Consider the following 25,088-nt stretch of genomic DNA (forward strand, 5'->3'; position numbering starts at 1 on the left):
CCTGGATTTTCCATTGTTTGATTTTTGCCTGACGGCTTTTCTTCGATCCTAACCCTGTGCCGTTTTCCTTCGTAACTATATTCTTTCACATCTGCTATACTCAATGTCATTCCTTCTTTCTTTTCTTTCCTATGTTTCTCTTGCTGCCTTACGAACTGCACTCCATGCTCTACTTATGAGCCACACTGTATCAACCATCTCGGCCACCAGCAAAAGATGGCCTGAAGACCGCGCTGATTGTTAGTGCAGCATCTTAGGTCCAACATTACTCCCGCCAATATAATGAAGCCTATACCTTCAAACTAATCACACTCCCTGTGTCAATTCCTGGCTTTTTCCGTGTTAGCTGTTGCACTTTCACGGTGCCACACAATCTTACATCTCTAACTACGAACCTCTCCCCACCTCCCACACTTTCCCCATTCTATGCCTGTTCGCACCCACTAAATCCACCTCTTCAAAGTCGTATCTGCCGTCCCCCTTACGCTTATCCACCCTTAAACCTGCTACCCACAGTAATATACACATATTTATTATTGATTAGTAATTTTCTACTTTGACCCTTGTAATTTCTCACAAATTTTAGTGAGTTTTCGCCTTCCACTATCATTGTCTTTCCCCCCTTGTTCACCCATTTCGTACTTTCCACACATATTTGGGTGTATTTTTGAGTAATTTTTCGGACATAATTCTACTTTCTTACGTAATTTTTTGCATTTTTTGCACACCATGGATCCATGCTCCTTCCATCTGCGTCAATACAGAAAAGTTTCCTTATTCCTAGCCAGATCCCAGTTCCACATACTGTTCCTGCGTTGTTTTTTGGCTCATGAAATCCCCCCTAATGGCCTTACCACCAAATTACCCATCTCTGGTTGCCACCCCTCCATCCACAATGACCTCCACCTGTTCAGATTCCGCCAATCCTTAGCCCTCATCAAAACAGTCCTGCAAAACCATATCAACCAAGCCCAATCCTCCTTGCAGTACCTTCTCTCCATCCGCAAAATTCTCCTGCTATGCAATCCTAAATTCCTGGAACCCATAACAAACACTGAAACTCTTGCCCTGCAGGAACTTGAGAAACACACACAACGTCACCTCAAAAAGCTCTCCATCCTACTCACTTCCTACTCCCACCCCGGAGTACCACTGTCCACCATTTCTACAACTACCTCCAAACCTCCCCCACGCCCCCTCATAGCTGACAAACCCTGTCTCGCAGACCTACTACATTTACGCCACCCTCCCAAACTCCCTCCCACCACCACACAGAACCCAGAACCTAAACAGACCCGCAACACAGTTATGAACATTTCCTCCAGAAGCCTTAGTCCCACAGAAATATCAGCCCTTTCCAAAGGCCTCACCTTTTGCCCCACTCCCAAATTCAACCGTGCAGGACTAGTTAAAGACCTTCTCTCCTTCTCCCGGTCCCTGCAGTGGAAACACTTTTTGCTATCAACCCGACCAATCAGACTCAACCAAAGACCAATATTGAACCTTGCCTAATTCATTTCACTCCTCTATCCAACCGTGATCCCTCCCCCCACTGCCTCCAAACCACCCCCTGTTAACTTTCCAGAATTTCTTAACTTTGAACCTTGCCTCAACGTCATTCCCCAAATCTCTCAACATGCAAACTAACATTACATCCACAGAAAGAACCACAGTCCACCATCTAAAAACTGATCCCGACCTTATAATCCTATCTGCTGAGAAAGGCTCCACCACCGTTGTTTTGAACCACAAGGATTACATGGCAGAAGGACTCCGTCAGCTGTCAGATAGTTCCACCTACAAACCATGCCACAGTGATCCCATTCCAGTAATCCAGCAGGATCTCCAGTCACAACTCAAATCCTTAGGCCCATTACAGAACCTCTCCCCAGAGTCCATCTCTCTACATACTCCTACCAAACCCCACACTCCCACCTTCTACATGCTTGCTAAGTCCATAAACCCAACCAACCAGAACGTCCCACTGTGGCTGGTTACTGTGCCCCCACTGAGAGAATATCTACTCTCATAGACCAACACCTTCAACCTATTACCCAGAACCTATCCTCCTATATAAAAGATACGAACCATTTCCTCGACTGACTCCCCACAGTTTTCCCATTACCACACGGTGCTCTGCTCATCACTATTGATGCCACCTCCCTGTACACTAACATTCCTAATGCCCATGGCCTTACTGGTGTCAAACATTACCTTTCCAGATGCCCTATGGATTCCAAACCAACAACCTCCTTCCTAGTCTCTGTGACCAACTGTATCCTCACCCACAATTACTTCTCCTTTGAAGGCATTACCTACAAACAAATCCACAATAGGGCTATGGGCACCCGCATGGCACCATCCTATGCTAACCTATTCATGGGCCATCTAGAGGAATCCTTCCTAAAAACCCAGAATCCTAAACCCCTCACCTGGTTCAGATTCATTGATAACAGCTTTGCCATCTGGACTGAAGGTGAAGACACCTTATTCACATTCCTCCAGAACCTCAACAACTTCTCCCCCATTTGCTTCACCTGGTCCAACTCAACCCAACAAGTCACCTTCCTAGATGTTGACCTTCACCTCAGAGATGGCTACATCAGTACCTCCACCCATATCAAACATACTAACCACCAGCAATACCTCCACATCGACAGCTGCCACCCATTCCATACCAAGAAGCCCCTTCCGTACAGCCTAGCCACCCATGGTTGTCGCATCTGCAGTGATGAGCAGTCCATCTCAAAATATACCAAGGGTCTCACTGAAGCCTTCACTGACCGTAATTATCCTCCCATCCTCGTGCAAAAACAAATCTCTTGTACCTTATCTTTCCAGTCTCCCACCACCTCCCAAAGTCCGCCCACAGAGGATCATTCCCCTCGTAACTCAGTACCATCCCGGACTGGAGCAACTGAATTACATTCTCCGCAAGGGTTTTGATTACCTCTTGTTGTGCCCTGAAATGAGAAATGTCGTACCCTGTAATAGACCTAGATGCAAGACATGTCACATACATTCTCCTACCACTACCTAGTCCAGTCCGGTCACTAACACCACCTATCCCATCAAAGGCAGGGCTACCTGTGAAACCAGTAATGTGATTTACGAGCTAAGCTGCAACCTCTGTGCTGCATTCTATGTAGGCATGACAACCAACAAGCTGTCTGTCCGCATGAATGGCCACCGACAAACTGTGGCCAAGAAACAAGTGGACCACTCTGTTGCTGAACACGCTGCCAAACATGATATCCCTCACCTTAATGACTGCTTCACAGTCTGTGCCATATGGATCCTTCCCACCAACACCAGCTTTCCTGAATTGCGCGGGTGGGAACTTTCCCTGCAATACATCCTACGTTCCCATAACCCTCCTGGCCTCAACCTTCGTTAGTCACTGTCCTCACCCATCCAGCCCCCTCCCTGTTCCCATTCCAGCACTACACAGCCATCATTTCACCGCCACACCCAGTCTTTTAATTTCTTTTATTTCTCTCCTTTCCACTACTTACCCCCTCCCCCCTCCGCACCTTCTATCCTGCCCTCCATCTAAACTGTCCGCCACTCCCACCATACTATCCCTCCCCCTCCCTGCCCCAGCCTCCTCCTTACCCCCACCCAGTCGCCACTCCCATCATGCACTGGTGCTGCTGTTCGCAGTGTGGCCTCAGCTCTCTGAGACTGCAGACGTATGTGCAAGTTGCGTTTATGTTAGTATGTGTGTCTACTGCTAACAAAGGCTTTAATGGCCGAAAATTTTTATTGTATGAATCTTTTTATTGTGCCTATCGTGACTCAGCATCTCCACTATATGGTGAGTAGCAACTTTCCTTCTCTGGTATTGTTACTAAAACAATTACATATTCCTAGAAGTTGTTAGAACTTTTTAAAAAACAGATTAATTGTATTGCATTTTTGAGATGGCAGTGTGGAGCTAAACAGGACAAAAATGTCAAGTAAACAGGTGCTATAAAATGTATAACTTAAGAGACAGGAGCACTTGTTCAACGACGCTTCTGTGAAACATCTCTTCTACCGCAAGCTCTTTCCTATTGCAAACAACCTACAGACTGCAGTAAATAAATGACACACTCTTCTGTTGATGTCCATGGATAAAGCATGTATTAAACATCTGTTAGTGTCTTACTGTAAACTGTATTCAGAGTTTTGAGTACGTGCACAGCATACATCAGTTTGAATGGACTCGTTTGTGTTTTGATAAGTTTGTGAAACGCTTTTACAGTGTAGTTGTATCTTTGCATTTACCAGGACAATGGAAACCTATTATACCACACAGGAAATTGCAGATATTGTCTTCTGTCATGGTCTAGGAAATGGAAGCAACTGAAGATCATGTCAGTTTTATCAGTAGTTTAATAACAGTTATACATAGCTGTGAATGCTGTGGGATCTTCTGTGACCCTGATGTATTTACAATATAGTAACACTACTGAAAGTAAAAAATAGTCTAGAATGCTGATACAGCTAAATAAGGTGTGATCAAAAAGCAATGGGAGTTTTTGTTTTTCTTAAAGGCTCTTTATTTATTCATAAACATCAGCCTTGTCCCCTTCAAAGAAATCTCCCTCAGATATAATACACTTGTGTCAAAGCTTTTTACAATCTTGGAAGCACTTTGTGGAACTCGCATATTGTGATGGTGTTCAGCTCCTTCAGCGATTCTGTTCTTGTCACATCAGTGGTGGCAAAACGATGTCCTTTCATGGTTCTCTTCAGCTTAGGGAATAAAGAAGTCATAGAGGGCCATGTCCAGAAAGTATGATGGCTGAGGCAACACAGAATGTTTGTTTTTTTGACAAAAAAAAAAAAACACAAAAAAGTGCTGATGTGTGAGTGGGAGCACTACCATGATGCAATTTCTACGAGTGGTTTTGCCACATTTCTGGTTGTTTTCTTTGGACTGCTTCACACAAATGGTGTGTACTTCCAGGTATTATTCCTTATTAACCATGTGATCATAAGGCAGGAACACATGATGCACTATCCCATTGTAATTGAAGAAAACAGTGAGAAGAACCTTCGAATGTGATCACACTTATCACTTTTTTTTTCAGTCTTGGCCCTTTAGAGAGTTTCCACTGGGATGACTGGGCTTGGTTTCGACATCATATGCACATACCCACGTTTCATAACCTGTTATAACCTTCCTTATAAGTTCTGGATCATTGTGAGCTTCATTTAGCAATTCCTACATAATGTCTATGCGACATCATTTCTGGTTAAAATTCAACAACTTCTGAACAAACTTTGCTACTACACATTTTATGCACAAAACATCTGAAAAAATTGCTTGGCATGAGCCAAATGATACGTTGAGATCATCAGCAACCTCTCTGACGGTGATGCAGTGATTTTTAAGAACCATTTTCTTTACTTCTTCTACATTGTCAACAGTACCTGATGTCCTACAGCATCCAAAGCAGTCGTGGTCTTCAATGTCTTCTCGACCCACATTGAAACATTTATACCACTCATAACACTTGTCTTTCTCATAGTAGATTTGCCAAATGACACAGGCAACATTTCAAATGCGGTGCTGCACTTTATTCCATAACTCAAACAATATTTCATGCAGATTCTTTGATCAATCTTTTTTGAAAGTAAAAATCTGCTGAGCACTCGAAAACATGTATAACCTTTTGCAACTCGTAAAAATAAACTAAATATTCAAAATGGCTGAAAATGCAAGCATACATCAGGAACATATGTGGCAAAAAAAAAGAAAAGGAAAAAAAATTGAAAATTTGTTGTATAAAGCCCACAACATTAAAAAATTCCCTTTACTTTTTGATCACACCTCATTTACATCTTTTAAGATCAGTATTGCTTAGCATCACTGTCCTATGTTTGATGTATTGCCCTCGCTGCAGTCTTCCACACTACTGCTGGTGAGTCTATAGATGCACTGTATATGATAGACAAGCTCAGAGTTGTGGTTGCTTAAAAAGATGTGCCAGCCAGTCAGAGTCTTGAGCAGTTAGGTCATGTGGATTTGTGTCCTCCAGTGGCATAACTGCCAACCAATGAACAACTGCAAGTAATGGAAGACTGACGCTCATCTGGCAGCAGATTTAAAAGTTCCATCTCTCACTTAGCTGTGGGTGGCACATGGTGTGTTGCAGTCGTTTGACAAAGATGCCATTGATACCACATTCTTTCCCAATAAAATTGTGTACTGTGAATACACAGTGATGGTGTGGATGATTATGAGCAGGTGGTCTGTGCTGTGCCACTGCTGATGCAGCTGGCTGTGGCACAATGGCACCAACCACAACCGTCCCGACATTCACCTTACAAACATTCAGGAACATCTGCTGAGAATCTGGAGGTAGATGTCCATCCAAGTGTTCATGTGGGTGCAGCACTGGCAATGTTGAGGACGCAGAATTTTGTACAGCTGGTGCATGCTCGATGTCTATGATGGCCATCACAGTGACAGGCATTGTGGCTGCAGCAGTGGCTGTGAAGAAGGCAGCTGTGGAAGTTGGCAGAGGTTGATCTCTATGGCACAGCCATCGGGAGACCCACACGCCTGGTTGTCAGGCACCAGCGAGGGCTTGCTCCAGTGCAGCAGGCTGTGTTGCAGACAACATGCCTGAAAAACTAATCTTTATGGTAGAATTACTGTAATCACGGGAATGAAATCATTTAGGTGCTGAAGATGGGTGCCAGATGTGCCATGAATGGTACAATCAGGATGGCCAGATGTCTGAGTGAAAACGCTGGTTTCCCAGTTGGAAGGCTTATTATAGGCATGATAGGAAACCTCGTTATTCATACAGAACTTCATTGGAAAGTTTACATGAGAAACAGAGTGGTTAGGTTGAAAGAGATGCAACAAAGTGGGGTGGTGATGACTATGTAAGAATTCTGCTAGCAAAGCATTGTCAGCAGGTACACTGCAAAAGATGCTCAGAAACAACAACAAAGTATTTTCTCTAGAACACTAAGCATGGTTCTGCCTCTCTGTTTGATTAATGAGAGAGTGGTGGCAAAATTTTTAAATTATATAGAAGAAAACTGCAGACCATTGTCTGAAACAATTGTTTGTGACAATCATTGTAAGAAAAAGACAGAAGTGAGTGTTTTGATAGTGCTAGCACTAGTAATAGACTGCACTGGGATAACAAAAGGAGGTTTCCTGCATGCATCAATAACAATGAGCCATCTTTTGCTCCAGAAAAGACCAGAAAAATCAATACAAAAGTGTTGCCAATGATTGTCAGGTCAAAGGCGACTGAAAAATTCTAGGCACTGCAGTACCTGATTATCCGTAGTCAATGTAGCAACAACAGGCAGATTAACTTGAACTTCCTGAGCTTTGATTACTTTAAGTGCGTCACTGAGAGAAGGACTGTGATGTTTTTGAATCTCAGGCTGTGTTCTATTATCAGCAAGGTTTTGAATAAAAGCATCGGGAAGCATTTCATCCTGAAATGAGTCTCCACAAGAACAGTTAAATTTACAGTTCCTAGTCATGCCCTCCAGTTCAGTGATCCATTCCTTGTCAGATTGACTAGCAATGGAAGAGTGATGCTTGCCTAACAGCGAGCTGGTGGTAGATTCAAAACTGCCAACTGTTATTTAGCTGCGAGTGGTGCAGTGGGTGCAGTTGATGAAAATGGCATCGGTACTGTAATGTCTGCATTTCCTGTGTGGAATAATAGGCTTCCATTATGCTGATAAGTTCAAAGATGAAACTTCACTGTGAAAACATTTCACAAACTTATCAAAACACAATGTGGTTCCATTGCCATCAATGTATGCACTCCACATGGCCAAAACATAAATATGGTTTACAGTAACATTAACAGATGTTTACAGCCAAGCGACTAGCGCGAGGTTTGGTGTTCTCTTAAAGATAAGTTATTTTAGACTATAAAACACATAGATTAGTACTGATTACGTGGTAAATAAGTGTATTAGTGTGCCGTTTAAGTGTACCATTAAAGGTTTCATTTCTCATTACGTAATATAGCAGAAAACGCGAAAAGACCGTACAGTCGTATTTTCTGTTTACGTTCTGCTGCAGCAAATCTATAGAATTTCGTTTAGTTGTTCCTTGCTCTCTCCAGCAATTTAACTTAGCGTACCTCTTCATTATTTAACTAGCATTTCCGGAAAGTAGCGTAAAGTTTAACTTGTTGTTTCAGAAACTTTGCACTTTTGTTTTTGTTTACACACAGTTGCGTATAGGCCAAATTTGTGTAACCATATTTTCGTGTTTATCTGTAATTTAACTGACTTATTCTTAATAAATTATTACGTTTATCATGAGTGAAAAGTGCTTGACTTGCCGTAGAATTGTTAGGTCGGGGCTTTGGTGTGATGGGTGCTGTAGTTTTTTCCATGTGGGTGACTGTAGTGGCGTGGGAATAGGGGAAGTAAATGAGACTCATCAGTGGTTTTGTAGGATTTGTAGTAGAGATAGGAAGATACTGGAACAGGAGGGGAAAATTGCTGCCCTTCAGGCTGAGTTAGACAAGGCCAGGGGAGATCTTGACAGGTTAAGGAGGGAGAAGGGTAAAGAGAGGTGGGAAGTGGCAACAGGCAACAGGAGGAACAGGCCTAGAACTTTGTCTGACAGCTTTATGGTGAATGTGGAAAATAGATTTGACCTGTTGCTTCAGTTAGAAGCTGGTGAGCCTCAAGCAGTTACAGGTGTAGACAGGGCACAACAAACTTTCAGCAGCAAATTGAAAAGTAAGAATGTAGGGAAATCAGTAAAGAGAAAGAAAGTGTTGTTGTTAGGTAGTTCCCATGGAAGAGGTGTTGGCCAACTCTTGCAGGATGAACTAGGATCAGAATACCAGGTCACCAATTTTTTTAAACCTAGTGCTGGTCTGGAGCAGGTGACAGAGGATTTAGGATCACTTTGCAAAGATTTCACTAAGGAAGACACCGTGGTTATAGTGGGTGGGGCAGGTAACAGTATAGACAGAGATCCTGGGTACAGCATAGAGTGTGACCTGGCGAAGATTGCATCAGCATCGAGGCATACCAGTGTTGAGTTTGTATCTGTTCTTGGGCGCCATGACCGACCTCATTTGAACTCTTCTGTCAAGAGAGTTAATTTGGAGCTGGAACGGCTGCTCATGTCGGGTGCGGGGTCACACATTGGTGTGGTTCATGTTGATTCTGTCAGTAGGTGGGATTATACTAGGCATGGCCTTCACCTCAACAGGAAGGGGAAGGGTAAATTGGCTGGGGAAATAGCAGGAAAGTTAAAGGGGGGAGGCACTGTCATGAGTGGCAAAATACCAGTGGTTATAGGATTCAGAAAAGACCCTTTTTTAGGGTAGGGAGGACAGAAAGAAAACAAATTTTAAGAGAGGTTAGAACTGAGACAAACCTTCAGTTTGAGAAAGAAATCAAAAAACATAATTCCAGCTTATTACATCAACATAAACAGCCATTGGTTAAGAATTTTCAACTGTCAGCAGATATTTTAACTCCATCCAATTTTAAGTCAGTCAATGTGAAATGTCAGCTATCTTTATTGCATCAAAATATTCGAGGACTGAGAAATAAAATTAATGAATTAACTATCTGCATAGATGAATTAGAGTCTTCAAACCCAGCTGACATAATCTGCCTCTCTGAACATCATGTGACCACTGGTATAGAACTTTTAAGTGTTACAGGGTTTAGGTTAGCATCTCACTATTGTAGATCAGAAATGGAGAAAGGAGGAGTTGCCACATTCATCAGGAACTGTCATAAATTTAAGAACATAGACATTCATAAATTTTGCCTAGAACAGCATATGGAAGCATGTGCAACAGAATTAGATTTTCACAAAAAATCTTTCATAATATTAAGTGTATATCGAGCACCTGCAGGTAACTTTAATCTGTTTGTAAACCACCTTGAAGCTGTTCTGGCCCATTTAACAACCAAAAACAAAGAAATAGTGGTTGCTGGTGATTTCAATGTAGATTTCCTTAAAGACTCTCCCAATAAGAACCTATTTGAGTTAGTAACACTATCATTCAACTTAATTCCCACAGTAAAGTTCCCCACTAGGATAACCACTTGCTCACAAACAGCCATTGATAATATCTTTATAGAAAAGTCAAATGAACAAAATTATATTACAAAACCAATAGTCAATGGCCTCTCAGACCATGACATGCAGTTCCTTCTGTTAAATGTTAATACTGAACAGGATATAAAATCTGTTAAATCTGAGCTCAAGAGGGTAATCAGTAAGCCAAAAAGTGATTATTTTAGGACACTCCTCAGAGACATTCACTGGACTGATGTTTACAGTGCTCATGGCATGAATGAAAAATATAACATTTTTGCTAATAAAGTGCTTACCTTATTTGAACACTGCTTTCCCCCAAAACTTACCAAGGTTAGAGCAAAGTCTACAAAGAAGCCATGGATTACTCGAGGAATAGGGGTATCTTGTAAAACAAAAAGAAAACTGTATCTGTCAATCCGAAACATTTCCAATGTTGATGCTATAGCACATTATAAGAAATACTGCAAAATATTAAAGACTGTAATACGGATGTCAAAGCAAATATATTACAAGGAAAAGATAGTCATATCAGATAACAAAATAAAGACAATATGGGATATAGTGAAGGAGGAGACCGGTAGAACCAGACATGAAGAGGAACAAATAGCATTAAGAGTAAATGATGCATTGGTGACAGATGTGTATAGTGTTGCAGAACTTTTTAACAAACATTTTATAACTGTTACTGAAAAGATGGGGTTGTCAGGTTCAGTAGATGCTGCTATGGATTACCTTAGACCAGACATTTCAAGTAACTTCCATAATATGAATTTGACCCTCACTACCCCAACAGAAATAACGTCCATCATAAAATCTTTAAAATCAAAAACATCTAGTGGGTATGATGAAATATCAACAAAGTTAATTAAAGAATGTGATTCTGAGCTAAGTAACATATTAAGCTATCTGTGTAACCAGTCGTTTATCAGTGGAATATTTCCCGAATGGCTGAAATATGCTGAAGTTAAGCCACTGTTTAAGAAGGGAGATAAAGAAATAGCATCAAATTTCCGTCCAATTTCACTGTTGCCAGCATTCTCAAAAATTTTCGAAAAAGTAATGTACAGTCGTCTTTATAACCATCTTATCTCAAATAACATACTGTCAAAGTCACAGTTTGGATTTCTAAAAGGTTCTAATATTGAGAAGGCTATCTACACTTACAGTGAAAATGTACTTAATTCATTAGACAAAAAATTGCAGGCAACTGGTATATTTTGTGATCTGTCAAAGGCATTTGACTGTGTAAATCACAATATCCTTTTAAGTAAACTAGAATATTATAGTGTAACAGGAAATGCCGCAAAATGGTTCAAATCTTATATCTCTGGCAGGAAACAAAGGGTGTTATTAGGAAAGAGACATGTATCAAGCTATCAGGCATCATCCAACTGGGAACTAATTACATGTGGGGTCCCACAAGGTTCCATTTTGGGGCCCTTACTTTTTCTTGTGTATATCAATGACCTTTCATCAGTAACATTACCAGATGCCAAGTTTGTTTTGTTTGCTGATGATACAAACATTGCAATAAATAGCAAATCAAGTGTAGTCTTAGAAAGATCAGCCAATAAAATATTTGTAGACATTAATCACTGGTTCCTAGCCAATTCTTTGTCACTAAACTTTGAAAAAACACACTACATGCAGTTCAGAACTTGTAAGGGGTGTCCCAAGAGTATATGTCTAACATATGATGACAAGAAGATAGAAGAAGTGGACGGTGTTAAATTCTTGGGATTACAGCTTGATAATAAATTCAACTGGGAGGAGCACACCACAGAACTGCTGAAGCGTCTTAACAAATCTCTGTTTGCAATGCGAATTTTGTCAGACATAGGGGATATAAAAATGAAAAAGCTGGCATACTATGCTTACTTTCATTCCATAATGTCATATGGGATTATTTTCTGGGGTAATTCATCAAGCCAAGCTAAAGTTTTCCGGGCACAAAAACGTGCAGTAAGAATTATATGTGGTGTGAACTCAAGAACATCCTGCAGAAGCCTGTTTAGGGAACTAGGGATACTAACTACAGCTTCCCAATATATTTATTCCTTAATGAAATTTGTCATTAAAAATATATCACTTTTTCAAACCAACAGCTCAATTCATGGAATCAATACTAGAAATAAGAATAATCTTCACAAGGATTTAAAGTCACTTAGTCTTGTACAAAAAGGTGTGCATTATTCAGGAACACACATTTTCAATAACTTGCCAGCAGCCATAAAAAGCTTAACAACCAATGAAATTCAGTTTAAGAGAAGCCTAAAGGATTTATTGGTGGCCAACTCCTTCTACTCCATTGATGAATTTCTGAGGAAAACCAACTGATTTGTATATAAATACAACATAACTTCTGCACAATTTCAGTGCAGTAATGTGTTCACTGAAAATTTGTGTGTGTGTGTGTGTGTGTGTGTGTGTGTGTGTGTGTGTGTGTGTGTGTAAGTATAATCTAACTTCTGCACCATTTCAGTGCAGTAATGTGTTCATTGTAAATAAGTATTACAGTAGTTGTATTACATGTTTCTTACCTTATAAATAAATAAAAAACTTTTTTATTTTAAATTCAGTGCAATAGTATTTGTAAAATGACTCTTAGTGTTCATTAAAAAATGACGATCATTCCACTTGGGACCTGTGGAATGGTACATTAGCTTATTTGTTTTAGTTTAAATATTTGTCATGTATTGTTGTTTTTCTGACATGTTCCACATCCTGGAGGACCTCCTCACTACGGATCAATTGGAATGAAAGTAAATCTAATCTAATAATCTAAACTGTATGCTGCACCCATGGACAATAACAGAGGAATGTGTCCTCATTTATTTACTGTATTCTGGAAGTGGGATGTAATAGCAACAGCCTTGAAGTATAAGGGATGTGTTTGATAGTGTCAATGATGAACATATGGTGTGCATTTTGGAACCCATGTTGACTGTCCCCCCCCCCCCCCCCTCTCCGTCTACTCAGATTCTCTCAAGGTATGGAATTTTTTTACCATCCTGTATACAAGAAGCTCCTCAGAAACAGTTTAAGCTCTTATTCTGAAGCAAGGCCCAGTTTACGCTGCATCAAAGTTCATCCCACACTATATACACAACAGCCACACTGATAGCATCTGCCATAAACTCCACATATTGTATCGCCACTGACTCAGACTGGCTCTGGCACAGTTTACATGTTGATATCTTGTGTGGTTTCATCACAGGTTGTTCCTGATGATATGTGCTCCTTATGTAAAGCCACCACAGCAGTCCTCAGTGGGGCTGCACCAGCTATTCATTTCTGCAGTGACATCAGGTGGCACCACTACACAATTAAATAATTTATTATTAGTATATAGCTCTGGTTTATCATACACATTAGATTTGTCACATGTCTAAGTGGTGAAAGGACTGCAATAGCACTGTTTCTAACACTTTTACTGTTTGAAATTGTCTCTATGTCATTTGAGCAGACTATAGCTATTAGTGTATCAATTTGGCTGAAATATTTAGCCAGCAGAAAAACAAATCCTTTCACTTAAAAAGAATGGTACATCCAGCATTCACACTATAAGCTGCACTGAGCTCTGAACTATTCAACTTAAATAAATACCTTCCACAGCTATCAGATAGCATAAGAACCCTTCTCTTCTCTGTCTGAGATGTTTTTGTTGATTTTTCAATGAATCTGGAAGCTCTTTCCATGTGTGAGTATTTTATACTAGTCATCATGAGGTTTCATGCCACTGTCATCTTTTAAAGTAGTCACAGTGGCATATGATATTTGGGTGTCTTCATTTTAACATATAAACACTATCATTGCTGTGCACTTAATGCCTATTTAGTAACTGTGTACTTGTTTTGTTAATGGATGTATTAAATTTCCTCTCCTTCACAGATTTTTCATCTACAGCCAGTAACAGGTCTATGTTTCCACAACGAAAATGTAACATCCTGTCACATTTAGGACATTTAATGCTTCTGTCTTGTTTCTAGCATTTTTCACATAGATTATTATTGTGTTTCTTCGGAGATCTTGTGTTCAGCAACAGCCCAGTGTCTCACTTTCTTATTGTCCATTCTGTTGCTTCATTTCCTATTTTAAGCCTCATCCTTCTTCTAACAGCACTATGATAATTTAATCTTTTATTTAATTTTTACTTAAATAATTTTCATTTTCTCTTGTGCAGAGTAATATTTTTTACACTGGACTTGCATCTATGCATCTGACGTAATACACAGTTTTAAAGTTTGCACACATTATTCCCTTTGGCACATGTGTTTATGAATATCTCCATTATACTGTTTTCAACAGTCCAATTTTTTGAACATATTTATCCAAAGAATATAGAATACACAGTTAGCAAATTATACTTAATGAAAAAGATCCTGCAGAACTGATATTTACTTGCATTCACAGTTATTGAAACTGGTGTCCTCTGGAGGCTGAAAACTCTGGCCATGTAAACTCAACCCCATACATGGATTAAGCACGGTAGATATTTTTCAGGATAGGAGCAGTTATTACTTTTTAATATGTAAATGATGCACCTCATCTTACAGATGCAACTGGTATGTTCTCTTCATGTAAGCTGGTTATCCTGTATGCTTACTGACTAGTCAAGTCACCTATTATTTATTTTTCTCCTTAGAAGAAAACAATAATTCTCCTGAATTACAAACATACGTTTCAAATCATGTCATGACTTTCTGGGCACAATTACAAAACACAGATATCTCAATTACTTATAAATAATACAGCATAAATGAAGATAATCTACTCCTTTGACATTTCTCTGGCTCTCCGATGCAAGCTGCCAGTGACAGTGGTTATGTGGGCATGAGGCATGCTTGCTTGTGTGAATGGAGTGTGTGTTTCCTTTTCCGAAGAAAGTTTTGGCTGAAATCTAACAGTGTAACAATGTTTTCATTATGGGTGTCTACAACTCAACATGTCATCTTTATGCTGAATAGCACTCTATCCCTTTCCTTTCATTGTTGCTACTCCTCTGACACACTTTCTGTCATACTCTAACACTTATTAGTAATAAACTCATTCAAAGCTACTAAAAAGCAGCTTCCCTTTAAATTTTTTTTCAGTACTTTGGAAGTTTGTTAAATTAACTGATACCTACGTGTTAGGAGCCGTTGTCGCATCTTTTGTCAAGGTCTCTCCTGGTGTTATAAATATGTACATCTTCATTTAACAGTTTAGAAGAATGTATTCATTGGAGTGTCAGCAATTTCTTACCCTTCAAACCCCCCCCCCCCCCCTCCTTTGCATAAATCATTATAAGTGTGTTTGTACAGAACCATAGCTGCCTACATTTGAAGGACAAATAACCTACTATAAAATATGATTGCTCGGTTTGTAATTATTCTTTCTCATGTTGTTGTTGATGTGGTCTCCAGTCCAGAAACTGGTTTGATGCAGCTCTCCATGCTACTCTATCTTGTGCAAGGTTCTTCATATCCCAGTACCTACTGCAACCTACATCCTCCTGAATCTATTTAGTGTATTCATCTCTTGGTCTCCCTCTACGATTTTTACCCTCCACGCTGCCCTCCAATACTAAATTGGTGATCCCTTCATGCCTCAGAATATGCCCTACCAACTGATCCCTTCTTCTAGTCAAGTTGTGCCACAAATTTCTCTTCTCTCCAATTCTATTCAATACCTACTCATTAGTTATGTGATCTACCCATCAAATCTTCAGCATTCTTCTGTAGCACCACATTTCGAAAACTTCTATTCTCTTCTTGCCTAAACTACATCAAAGATTGCGTCAACATCGAGTCATACCAGTGTTGGGTTTTGTCAGTTCTGGAGCGCCACGACCGACCTCATTTGAGCTCTTCTGTCAGGAGAGTTAATTTGGAGTTGGAACGGCTACTTGGATCTGGTGCAGGGTCACACATTGGTGCGGTTCCTGTTGATTCACTCTGTAGGTGGGACTATACTAGACATGGCCTACACCTCAACAAGAAAGGGAAGGGTAAACTGGCTGGGTCGATAGCAGGAAATTTAAAGGGGGGAGGAACTACATCTCATGGTGGAAACTCTTTTTTAGTGTAAGATCAGTGTCCAGTGGGAAACTCAGCCAGGCAAGTACTAAAGATGTTAAAAAAGTTTGAGATACTCAAAAAAGTAAAGTGAAAAATAATGTTAGTATATTTCATCAAAATATTTGGGGACTGAAGAATAAAATTGATGAGCTTCTGCTTTGTTTAGAAGATACAGAAACTGAGAATGTAATAGATGTACTATGCCTGTCTGAGCATCACATTGTCATTGATATGCAAAAGGTTAGCATCAACGGGTACAAATTAGCTGCACATGTAGGTAGGATAATATGATGAGAGGAGGAGTTGCCATATATGTCAAAAGCTTCCACAGTAAAAAATTTAGAAACTAAAAAATTTTGTGTAGAGCAACATATGGAAGCATGTGCCATTGAACTTAAACTAAATGATGGCACTTTCATAATTGTAACTGTGTATAGGTCCCCCTCAGGGAATTTCCAGCTATTTCTAGAGAACTTGGATGCTTTGTTGTGCTATCTGTCAGACAGGGGGGAGCAAATTATCATTTGTGGGGATTTCAATGTTGATTCCTTGAAAGAGTGTAATAGGAAGAATGACCTTGTAGTATTACTCAGTTCTTTCAGTTTGAGCTCCGTCATTGATTTTCCTACTCGGATAACAAAGAACAGCAGTACATTGATAGATAACTTTTTTATAGACCAAGATAAGTTTAAGGACATAAATGCTTATCCTGTTGAGAATGGTCTTTCAGATCATGGTGCACAGATAGTTACAGTACATGACATAGCTCCATGCAGTATATCAAATCAGACTTTCAAAGCAGTGCGTTCAATTAATAATATAAATATAGCAAACTTTAGGGAAAGCCTATGGCAGCTAGACTAGGATAAAGTGTATAAGGAACCCGATGCAAACTTGAAATGTAACTTATTTCACGATACATTTTTAAGGGTATTTGAAAATTGTTTTCCCAAGAAAATAGTTAAACATAATTCCAAGAAATCATATAAAAAACCTTGGCTAACTAAAGGAATAAGAATATCTTGCAACCGTAAAAGAGAACTGTATCTAACAGCAAGAGGGAGTACTGACCCCGAAATTGTTCAATATTATAAAAACTATTGTGCAGTACTAAGAAAAGTTATTAAAAAGTCCAGAGGCATGCATATCATGACTGAGATCAGTAACTCTGATAATAAAATTAAAGCAATTTGGAATATTATCGAAAGGGAAACAGGGCAACCAAGAGCACAGGAAGACTTTAGTGCCATAAAACTGAACGACAAGTGTACTAACAAACAATCAGAAATTGAAAATATTTTCAATAATCATTTTTTAAATGTTGTGGAGAAAATAGGATCCAGATCTTCACTAGAAGAGGCACAGCTACTAATAGAAGAGGCCGTACCTGTGCAGTTTGAAACAACTGTAATTCCACCAACCTCTCCCTCTGAAATCAGTAAAATAATAAACTCACTGAAAAGTAAAAGCTCTTACGGAATTGATGGCATTTCCAGCAAGGTACTTAAAGCTTGTTCCCCACAGATAAGTAGGATTCTCAGCCACATATGTAATAGCTCTTTGGAGCAGGGTGTTTTCCCCGATAGACTCAAATATGCCATTGTAAAACCATTGCATAAAAAGGGGGATACGTCGCATGTCAACAATTACCGCCCAATCTCTCTTCTGACAGCTCTATCAAAAATTTTTGAGAAAGTAATGTATTCAAGAGTAGCCTCCCATATTTGTAAAAATAAAGTACTAACAAAATGTCAGTTTGGTTTTCAGAAAGGCTTTTCAACAGAAAATTCTATATACGCTTTCACTGATCAAATATCAAATGCTCTGAATAACCGGACATCACCCATTGGTATTTTTTGTGATCTCTCAAAGGCCTTTGATTGTGTAAATCATGGAATTCTTTTAGATAAGCTAAAGCATTATGGTTTGAGTGGGGCAGTGCACAAATGGTTTAATTCATACTTAACTGGAAGAATGCAGAAAGTTGAAATAAGTGGTTCATGTAATGTTAAAACAACAGCTGATTGCTCAAAATGGGGGGCTATCAAGTACGGGGTCCCACAGGGTTCGGTCTTAGGTCCTTTACTGTTCTTGATATACATTAATGACTTACCATTCCACATTGATGAAGATGCAAAGTTAGTTCTTTTTGCTGAAGATACAAGTATAGTAATAACATCCAAAAACCAAGAACTAAGTGATGTAATTGTAAATGATGTTTTTCACAAAATTATTAAGCGGTTCTCAGCAAACGAACTCTCTTTAAATTTTGATAAAACACAGTATATACTGTTCCGTACAGTAATTGGCACAGCTCCAGTAATATATATAGACTTTGAACAGAAGTCTGTAGCGAAGGTAGAATTTTCAAAATTTTTAGGTGTGTCCATTGATGAGAGGTTAAACTGGAAGCAACACATTGATGGTCTGCTGAAACGTCTGAGTTCAGCTATGTATGCTATTAGGGTATTGCAAATTTTTGTGATAACAATCTCAGTAAGTTAGCTTACTATGCCTACTTTCATTCACTGATTTCGTATGGCAGCATATTCTGGGGTAATTCATCGTTGAGTAGAAAAGTATTCATTGCTCAAAAACGTGTAATCAGAATAATTGCTGGAGCCCACCCACAGTCATCCTGCAGACATCTATTTAAGGATCTAGGGATCCTCACAGTATATATATTCACTTATGAAATTTGTTGTTAATAATCCAACCTAGTTCAAAAGTAATAGCAGTGTGCATAGCTATAATACCAGGAGAAAGGATGATCTTCACTATGCAGGGCTAAATCTGATTTTGGCACAGAAAAGGGTAAATTATGCTGCCACAAAAGTCTTTTGTCACCTACCAAACAGCATCAAAAGCCTGACAGATAGCCAACTAACATTTAAAAATAAATTAAAAGAATTTCTAGATGACAACTCCTTCTACTCATTGGCTCAATTTTTAGATATAAATTAAGGGAAATAAACAATTAAAAACAACTTAAACATTAGTGTCATGCAATATTTTGTGTAATGTAATATCTTGTACAGACATCTTTTATTAACCTGACGTGTTCCACATCATTAATTCGACAACATTCCATTATTCTCATTTCGCTTTTGTTGATGTTCATCTTATATCCACCTTTCAAGACTACGTCCATTCCATTCAGCTGCTCTTCCAGGTCCTTTGCTGTCTCTGACAGAATTAGAATGTCATCGGTGAACCTCAAAGTTTTTATTTCTTCTCCATGGATTTTAATTCCAACTCCGAATTTTTCTTTTGTTTCCTTTACTGCTTGCTCAATATACAGATTGAATAACATCGTGGAGAGGCTACAACCCTGTCTCACTCCCTTCGCAACCACTGCTTCCCTTTCATGTCCCTCGAATCTTATAACTGCCATCTAGTTTCTGTACAAATTGTAAATAGCCTTTCGCTCCCTGTATTTTACCCCTGCCACCTTCAGAATTTGAAAGTGAGTATTCCAGTCAACATTGTCAAAAGCTTTCTCTAAGTCTACAAATGCTAGAAACATAGGTTTGCCTTTCTCTTAATCTATTTTCTAAGATAACTCGTAGGGTCAGTATTGCCTCACGTGTTTTAACATTTCTATATGATTACAATAAATATAATGATTCCTACAATAGATTGTTAAAAGCAGATTCTGAAATAGTATAGAAAAACTCCCTGTGATTAATAAAACATGAAAGCAAGTTTTACCAGTCACAATCTGATAAATTATTACCAATTACCTCATTGTCAGAAGACAATGAAAGTTGGCGCGAACTTGTTTCACATATGCTGAAAATAGGTTAGCTGGGGTTGGTGGGAGTCCCATCTCTGTCACAAAACCACGCATTTTCTGGTTGATGCGTTCCAGATCATCTGCTGCATACAAATTAGGGACGTCACCGGAGTTAAGAATGCTGTTAACATCTTCTAGGAAGGACTCCAACTTAATCTGTAAACATATAAAGAAATTTTTGAGCTACATTAGTGCTGTAGCAAGGATTCAGAAACAAACCATATTTCAGTAACAGATTTTCATTTCATTGTTATACTCACTGATAAAAGGACTCTTTGAAATATGAGAATAATAAATTAGTTCTTGTCTATTTGTCCCCATGTTCAAGGTTACTAATGGATACTAATGTAATGGTGTTTGTTGAGAGGAAGCTGGTTCAAACATGTTTGGAGAAGAATTTTTGATCACCAACAGTTGATTGGAAAAGGGTCGAGAGCAGAAGTGTTGGTGTGCAGTTGCTTATTCCCAAGCTATGCTGTTACATCCTGGCTGAAATCCCAAACATCTCTATGGTGTCTCTTAGAATGAGAGCATGTAAAATAGTTTATTCTAACTTGGGACCTGAAAAATTTGTATTCTGTGATAAATGCAACTATGGATTCAAATTATGTCTCAAAATGTGAAGTTACCTGATAAATGCTATTTCATGGTGAAGTGTATCCAGATGAACTATTTTCTTGGAAATTGTTTGAAATAGATTTATTTTCCCCAAAAAATATCAAAAACATATTACTATTTCAGTTACTAGTATGTCATATCATCTGGCTAAGCCCGATTTGGTAAAATAATATGTGTAAGAATGGGTTTGCAAAATAATAACTGCATGAACGCATTGATGTATTGGTGCACTCAATGGTCTTGAAAAATGTCAGTTGTGGTTGGTAGCAGGGCCAATTTGAGAACATTTTTACAGAAGCAAATTACCCTTTGTCTCCCCATTTCCCTCTGTATACTTTCACCTCTGTCAGTTTGTTCTACTTACTGTGATACACTGTATACAGAAATCTTACTGTTGTGGCACCTAAGGTGCCCCTCTCAGCTTGGTGCTCTTAAGTGGCGGTTTGTGTCACTTAAGCCTTAAATTGGCCCTGGGTGGCTGAATGGTCTTGATAGACACAGCGTAACACAACACAGGAATCAGCTGTGGGACTTACCGTATTTACTCGAATCTAAGCCGCACTCGAATCTAAGCCGCACCTGAAAAATGAGACGCGAAATAAAGGAAAAAAAATTTCCTGAACCTAAGCCGCACCTGAAATTTGAGACTCGAAATTCAAGGGGAGAGAAAAGTTTCACACCGCACCTCCAAATCGAAAAAAAGTTGGTCCATTGCAATATGAGACCCAATTCAGGTCAAATGAATGACGATACACCTACAGTAGTTTGGTTCGAGTCGTAAGCTTAGCAGTTAAGCTTTACCAGGTAGCCATTGCTATGCGTCAGACGCTTCGTCCGTATTTATACGGGTACCCTTTCTTTTTCACGTGCTTCGTCTGGTTTGAATCAATTGCTTATTTTGCTTTGATCTGATAAGTGCCGTTCTCTTTGTTATAGGTGTTTACGTCACTCTAAGCTGAAAATGCATTGCTGTACTGTGTCATGCATTGTTTGTCGCATTCGGATAGTGCATGTTTACGGCCTGTCGGCGCTCGCAGCATGGCTTGCTTTTGTTCGTGCTACCGCCGCTTACAATTAAAAAAAAAAAAAAAAAAAAAAAAAGAGAGGAATCGTCTCATTAGCGAAACAATGGCAAGAGAATGCTATTTGTTGTTACTTACACTGCTGCTTTCTTTGATAATGATCAACAAGGACCAAATAATAGACTGCGTATGATAGAACATGTTCTGAACGAGAGTTAGGCGAAAATTTTTCTCCGTTTGAAAATCTTTGCGGCCGCTTCTTTAGTACGTCAAATTCTGCACAGAAATTAGTCATATTAGATTAAAAAATCTATTCAGTTGCCGTGCTTCATTTCTGACTGTATCACTATTAGGCATAAGAATAATACGAATATAAACATGACACGATACGTATATTCTTCGGCGTTTGCTGTTGTCTCACTCTAGTTTCGTAGTTTATTAGGCAGACAGGATTTAAATGAGATAGCAGCAAACACAAAAGAATACATTGCAAAATGTTTATATTCGTATTATTTTTATGGTGAAGAGAATACTGTATGTGATTCACTTTTCATCAGGTTCTTATTAGCAACCATCACTTCTCACAGGTAGGAAAAAATTCAGAGCGCAGAGTTGGCCATATTGACAAACATCCCAAACAGTCTTGCCAGTCGGATTTTCGTAGTACATTGTAATTCTGCTACATTCGAAGATGAACAATACGGAATTTATATTTACTTTGTTGGATAATGTATGAGAATGCAGTGGTCGAAACTCGGGGCGAAGAAAAAAAGCTCGTCTTCCACTTTTTTTTTATTTATTTACTGATGCAGAGATTTTGGCGCCAGTATTTATCTTTGTGCCTACAAAGCATGCCTGTGTAGCGCTACATATATTCGACGGCAGAACTTCCGCTTGCTTTGCACTCGATTCTAAGCTGCAGGCGGTTTTTTGGATTACAAAAACTGGAAAAAAAGTGCGGCTTAGATTCGAGTAAATACAGTAGCAACTTAGAACATAGAAACACTTCCATTTGTCTAGTCCGACAGTTCAAAAGTTGGTATAATCACTCTTTATCTCCCACGTGACAATAAACCAACTCTCGAAATTGTTGTTTACTTTCATGTCTACATATTAAGGGCTGAAGAGGTTTTGCTAGAATTGTCAAATATAACACCTGGAATTTAGCTGATCCGGTTTCTGATTCAGTCAACACAATGGCTGACTGTCTTTAATTAATTATTAGCTTTAGGCAACTTCATACTCAGTCTAATATTTCTATTTCTACTTCTCCTTTCCTGCACAAAAAGTCACTCCGCACCCACATTAAGAAAAATTTATAACAAGATAACCTGACCACAAGAGAGTGAAAACTGTTGTTGAAGTTGAAATAGGGAAACTATAACTGCATTTTCAGAATCAATACTGGAGCAAACACATGATGAACCGGAAGCAGAATTGGGAAATTGGTTCACTGAGGGAAAAAGGCTGCTGATTCTCACCATAAACAAAATGAAGCCCTAAGAAAGAAGAAAGCAAAGATCATTTTGGGCCTCTGAGGAGAGGGAGGCAGGCAGGGAGAAAACTATTTTAGTTTTTGCAAAAGTAAACATTCCAGTGAAAAGTCTTTTTTATTACACATTTTCTTCACATGAAGGCTTTGTTTTCAGGCACATAGTTTGATAACATAAATTTGTGCATCTAATCATTTATAAACAAAAAAATTATACGCACATTTTGCCAAAAATACATGCAAATTTTTCTAGAAATAAATGTTGCATTTTCAGGTCCTATTGATAATTGATCATCATACACTGTATTTACCAGAATATAAGGCAAACCTGATTGTTAATATGTCCCCTTTTCTTCAGGGATGTCTTGTGAAAAAATTATTTTTAAACTATTATGAGAAATCAAAATCATGAAATGTTTTATTTAAATAAAGTATCTGCCTAAAAAATTAACATTACACTTATCCTAAATTGATGCCATTTATTGGTTGTTTACATTTTGATAATACAAGGAGAAATAAAATAAATGAAAAGAAATGGTTCACATTAGTTTGTGGATTTTTTCCTTTCTACGTTTTTTGCTTACTAACCCTGTCATCTGTGATGTCGCTATTTTTAAACATCATCATGTGTCCGCCTCCAGTAGCTGAGTGGTCAGTGTGACTGAATGCCAATCCTAAGGGCCTGGGTTCGATTCCCGGCTGGGTAGGAGATTTTCTCCACTCAGGAACAGGGTGTTGTGTTGTCCTAATCATCATCATTTCATCCTGATTGATGTGCAAGTCACCGAAGTAGCATCAAATCGAAAGAGTTGCACCCGCTGAATGGTCTACCCGATGGGAGGCCCTAGTCACATGACATTCGATTCGAACATCATCATCATCATCATCCTAATAGAACAGCTGTGAAATTTATATCATTGTTGTCACAAATATCTGGCTGGTTTTTTTCTGAATATGTTGAGATTCTGAGGTTGTGGTTACCATGCGACCTAAGACTACAGCCGTTTTTACCTGAATACGTATCAGATTTCACTTCTGCACCATGTGAGAATGTTACAATGGCTCTTGGATCCAAACAAATTGTTTGCCTACCTGTCTTTCATTGCCTGTGTAGAACCAGCACTCTCTTTAATTCCCCATCATACATCATGGTGCACATCGACAACATTACAGTACCCAACACATATATACACCACAGCCCCTGTACAGACATATACCATCTCCTACAGGAACGAATACTGTTGTTGAGTATTTGTCCAAATTTAAAGTCAGTTCAATTCAGACTACAAATGGATGCATGCAAACTGCAGCTTAAACATGGCAGACATTCCTAAAATACAAAGTACATGGGATACATTCCCATGATTGGCAGCATGACACGATTTGCTGCCCGCTCACTGCTCCCCTCCCCATACTCAGTTCAGTCATGCTGGTATCACTGCTCCCCCCCCCCCCCTAAACCCTACAGTATTGCTGTGCTTGAGCAACTGTGAATATTTAGTAGGGTGCAAGTCCTCTGTAACATCAGCAACTAATACATAAGTAAAAGATCGCAATCACAATACAGTCCAGTTCCCAAACTTTCACTCATCTCGCGATCTGCTGAACTAACTCCTCGACAAGTCTTGCTGCTGTAACTTATTCTCATGACAACAATTATAGTCGATTTAATATGAATTATTTTGTTCGTTAGACATTAATCTGGATCAATTTTCCCTCTTTTCTTTGTCTCAATTTCTCTATATGTTCTAAAGCTAATTAAAAGCTGGTAACGTTTTTATACATTATTCTAATACGTGAACAGCAACTGAATTTCACTGAATTTTTCATCTGCAACGTTCTTAGTAAATCATTAAGCTCTCTTATAATAAAAAAAATATTGAATGTTATGTTATTTAAAAAGCAGCATTAATGCTTGTACATGGTAACCATACATGTATGAGGCTTATTGCAAACCTGTTCAAATACAACATGAGTTTGTAAAATGATAGAAATTTTTGCTATTTCCTCTTGCATTTCACAAAATTGTCAAATTTTAAACAGAGTA

The 25,088-nt window shown here is 38.9% G+C and overlaps 1 protein-coding gene across 1 annotated transcript in view; it reads right to left on the minus strand.

The window, feature by feature from the left end:
* LOC124620075 (dynein axonemal heavy chain 1-like) overlaps positions 1 to 25,088 on the minus strand; it is an 804,068-nt gene that overhangs the window by 299,427 nt on the left and 479,553 nt on the right. The window contains exon 30 of the mRNA XM_047146741.1: positions 19,857 to 20,065. Coding sequence (XP_047002697.1) covers positions 19,857 to 20,065 — 209 coding nt within the window. The remainder of the gene's footprint in view (positions 1 to 19,856; positions 20,066 to 25,088) is intronic.

Source organism: Schistocerca americana, chromosome 6 (genome assembly GCF_021461395.2).
Source record: "Schistocerca americana isolate TAMUIC-IGC-003095 chromosome 6, iqSchAmer2.1, whole genome shotgun sequence".
Taxonomy (NCBI): Eukaryota; Metazoa; Arthropoda; class Insecta; order Orthoptera; family Acrididae; genus Schistocerca; species Schistocerca americana.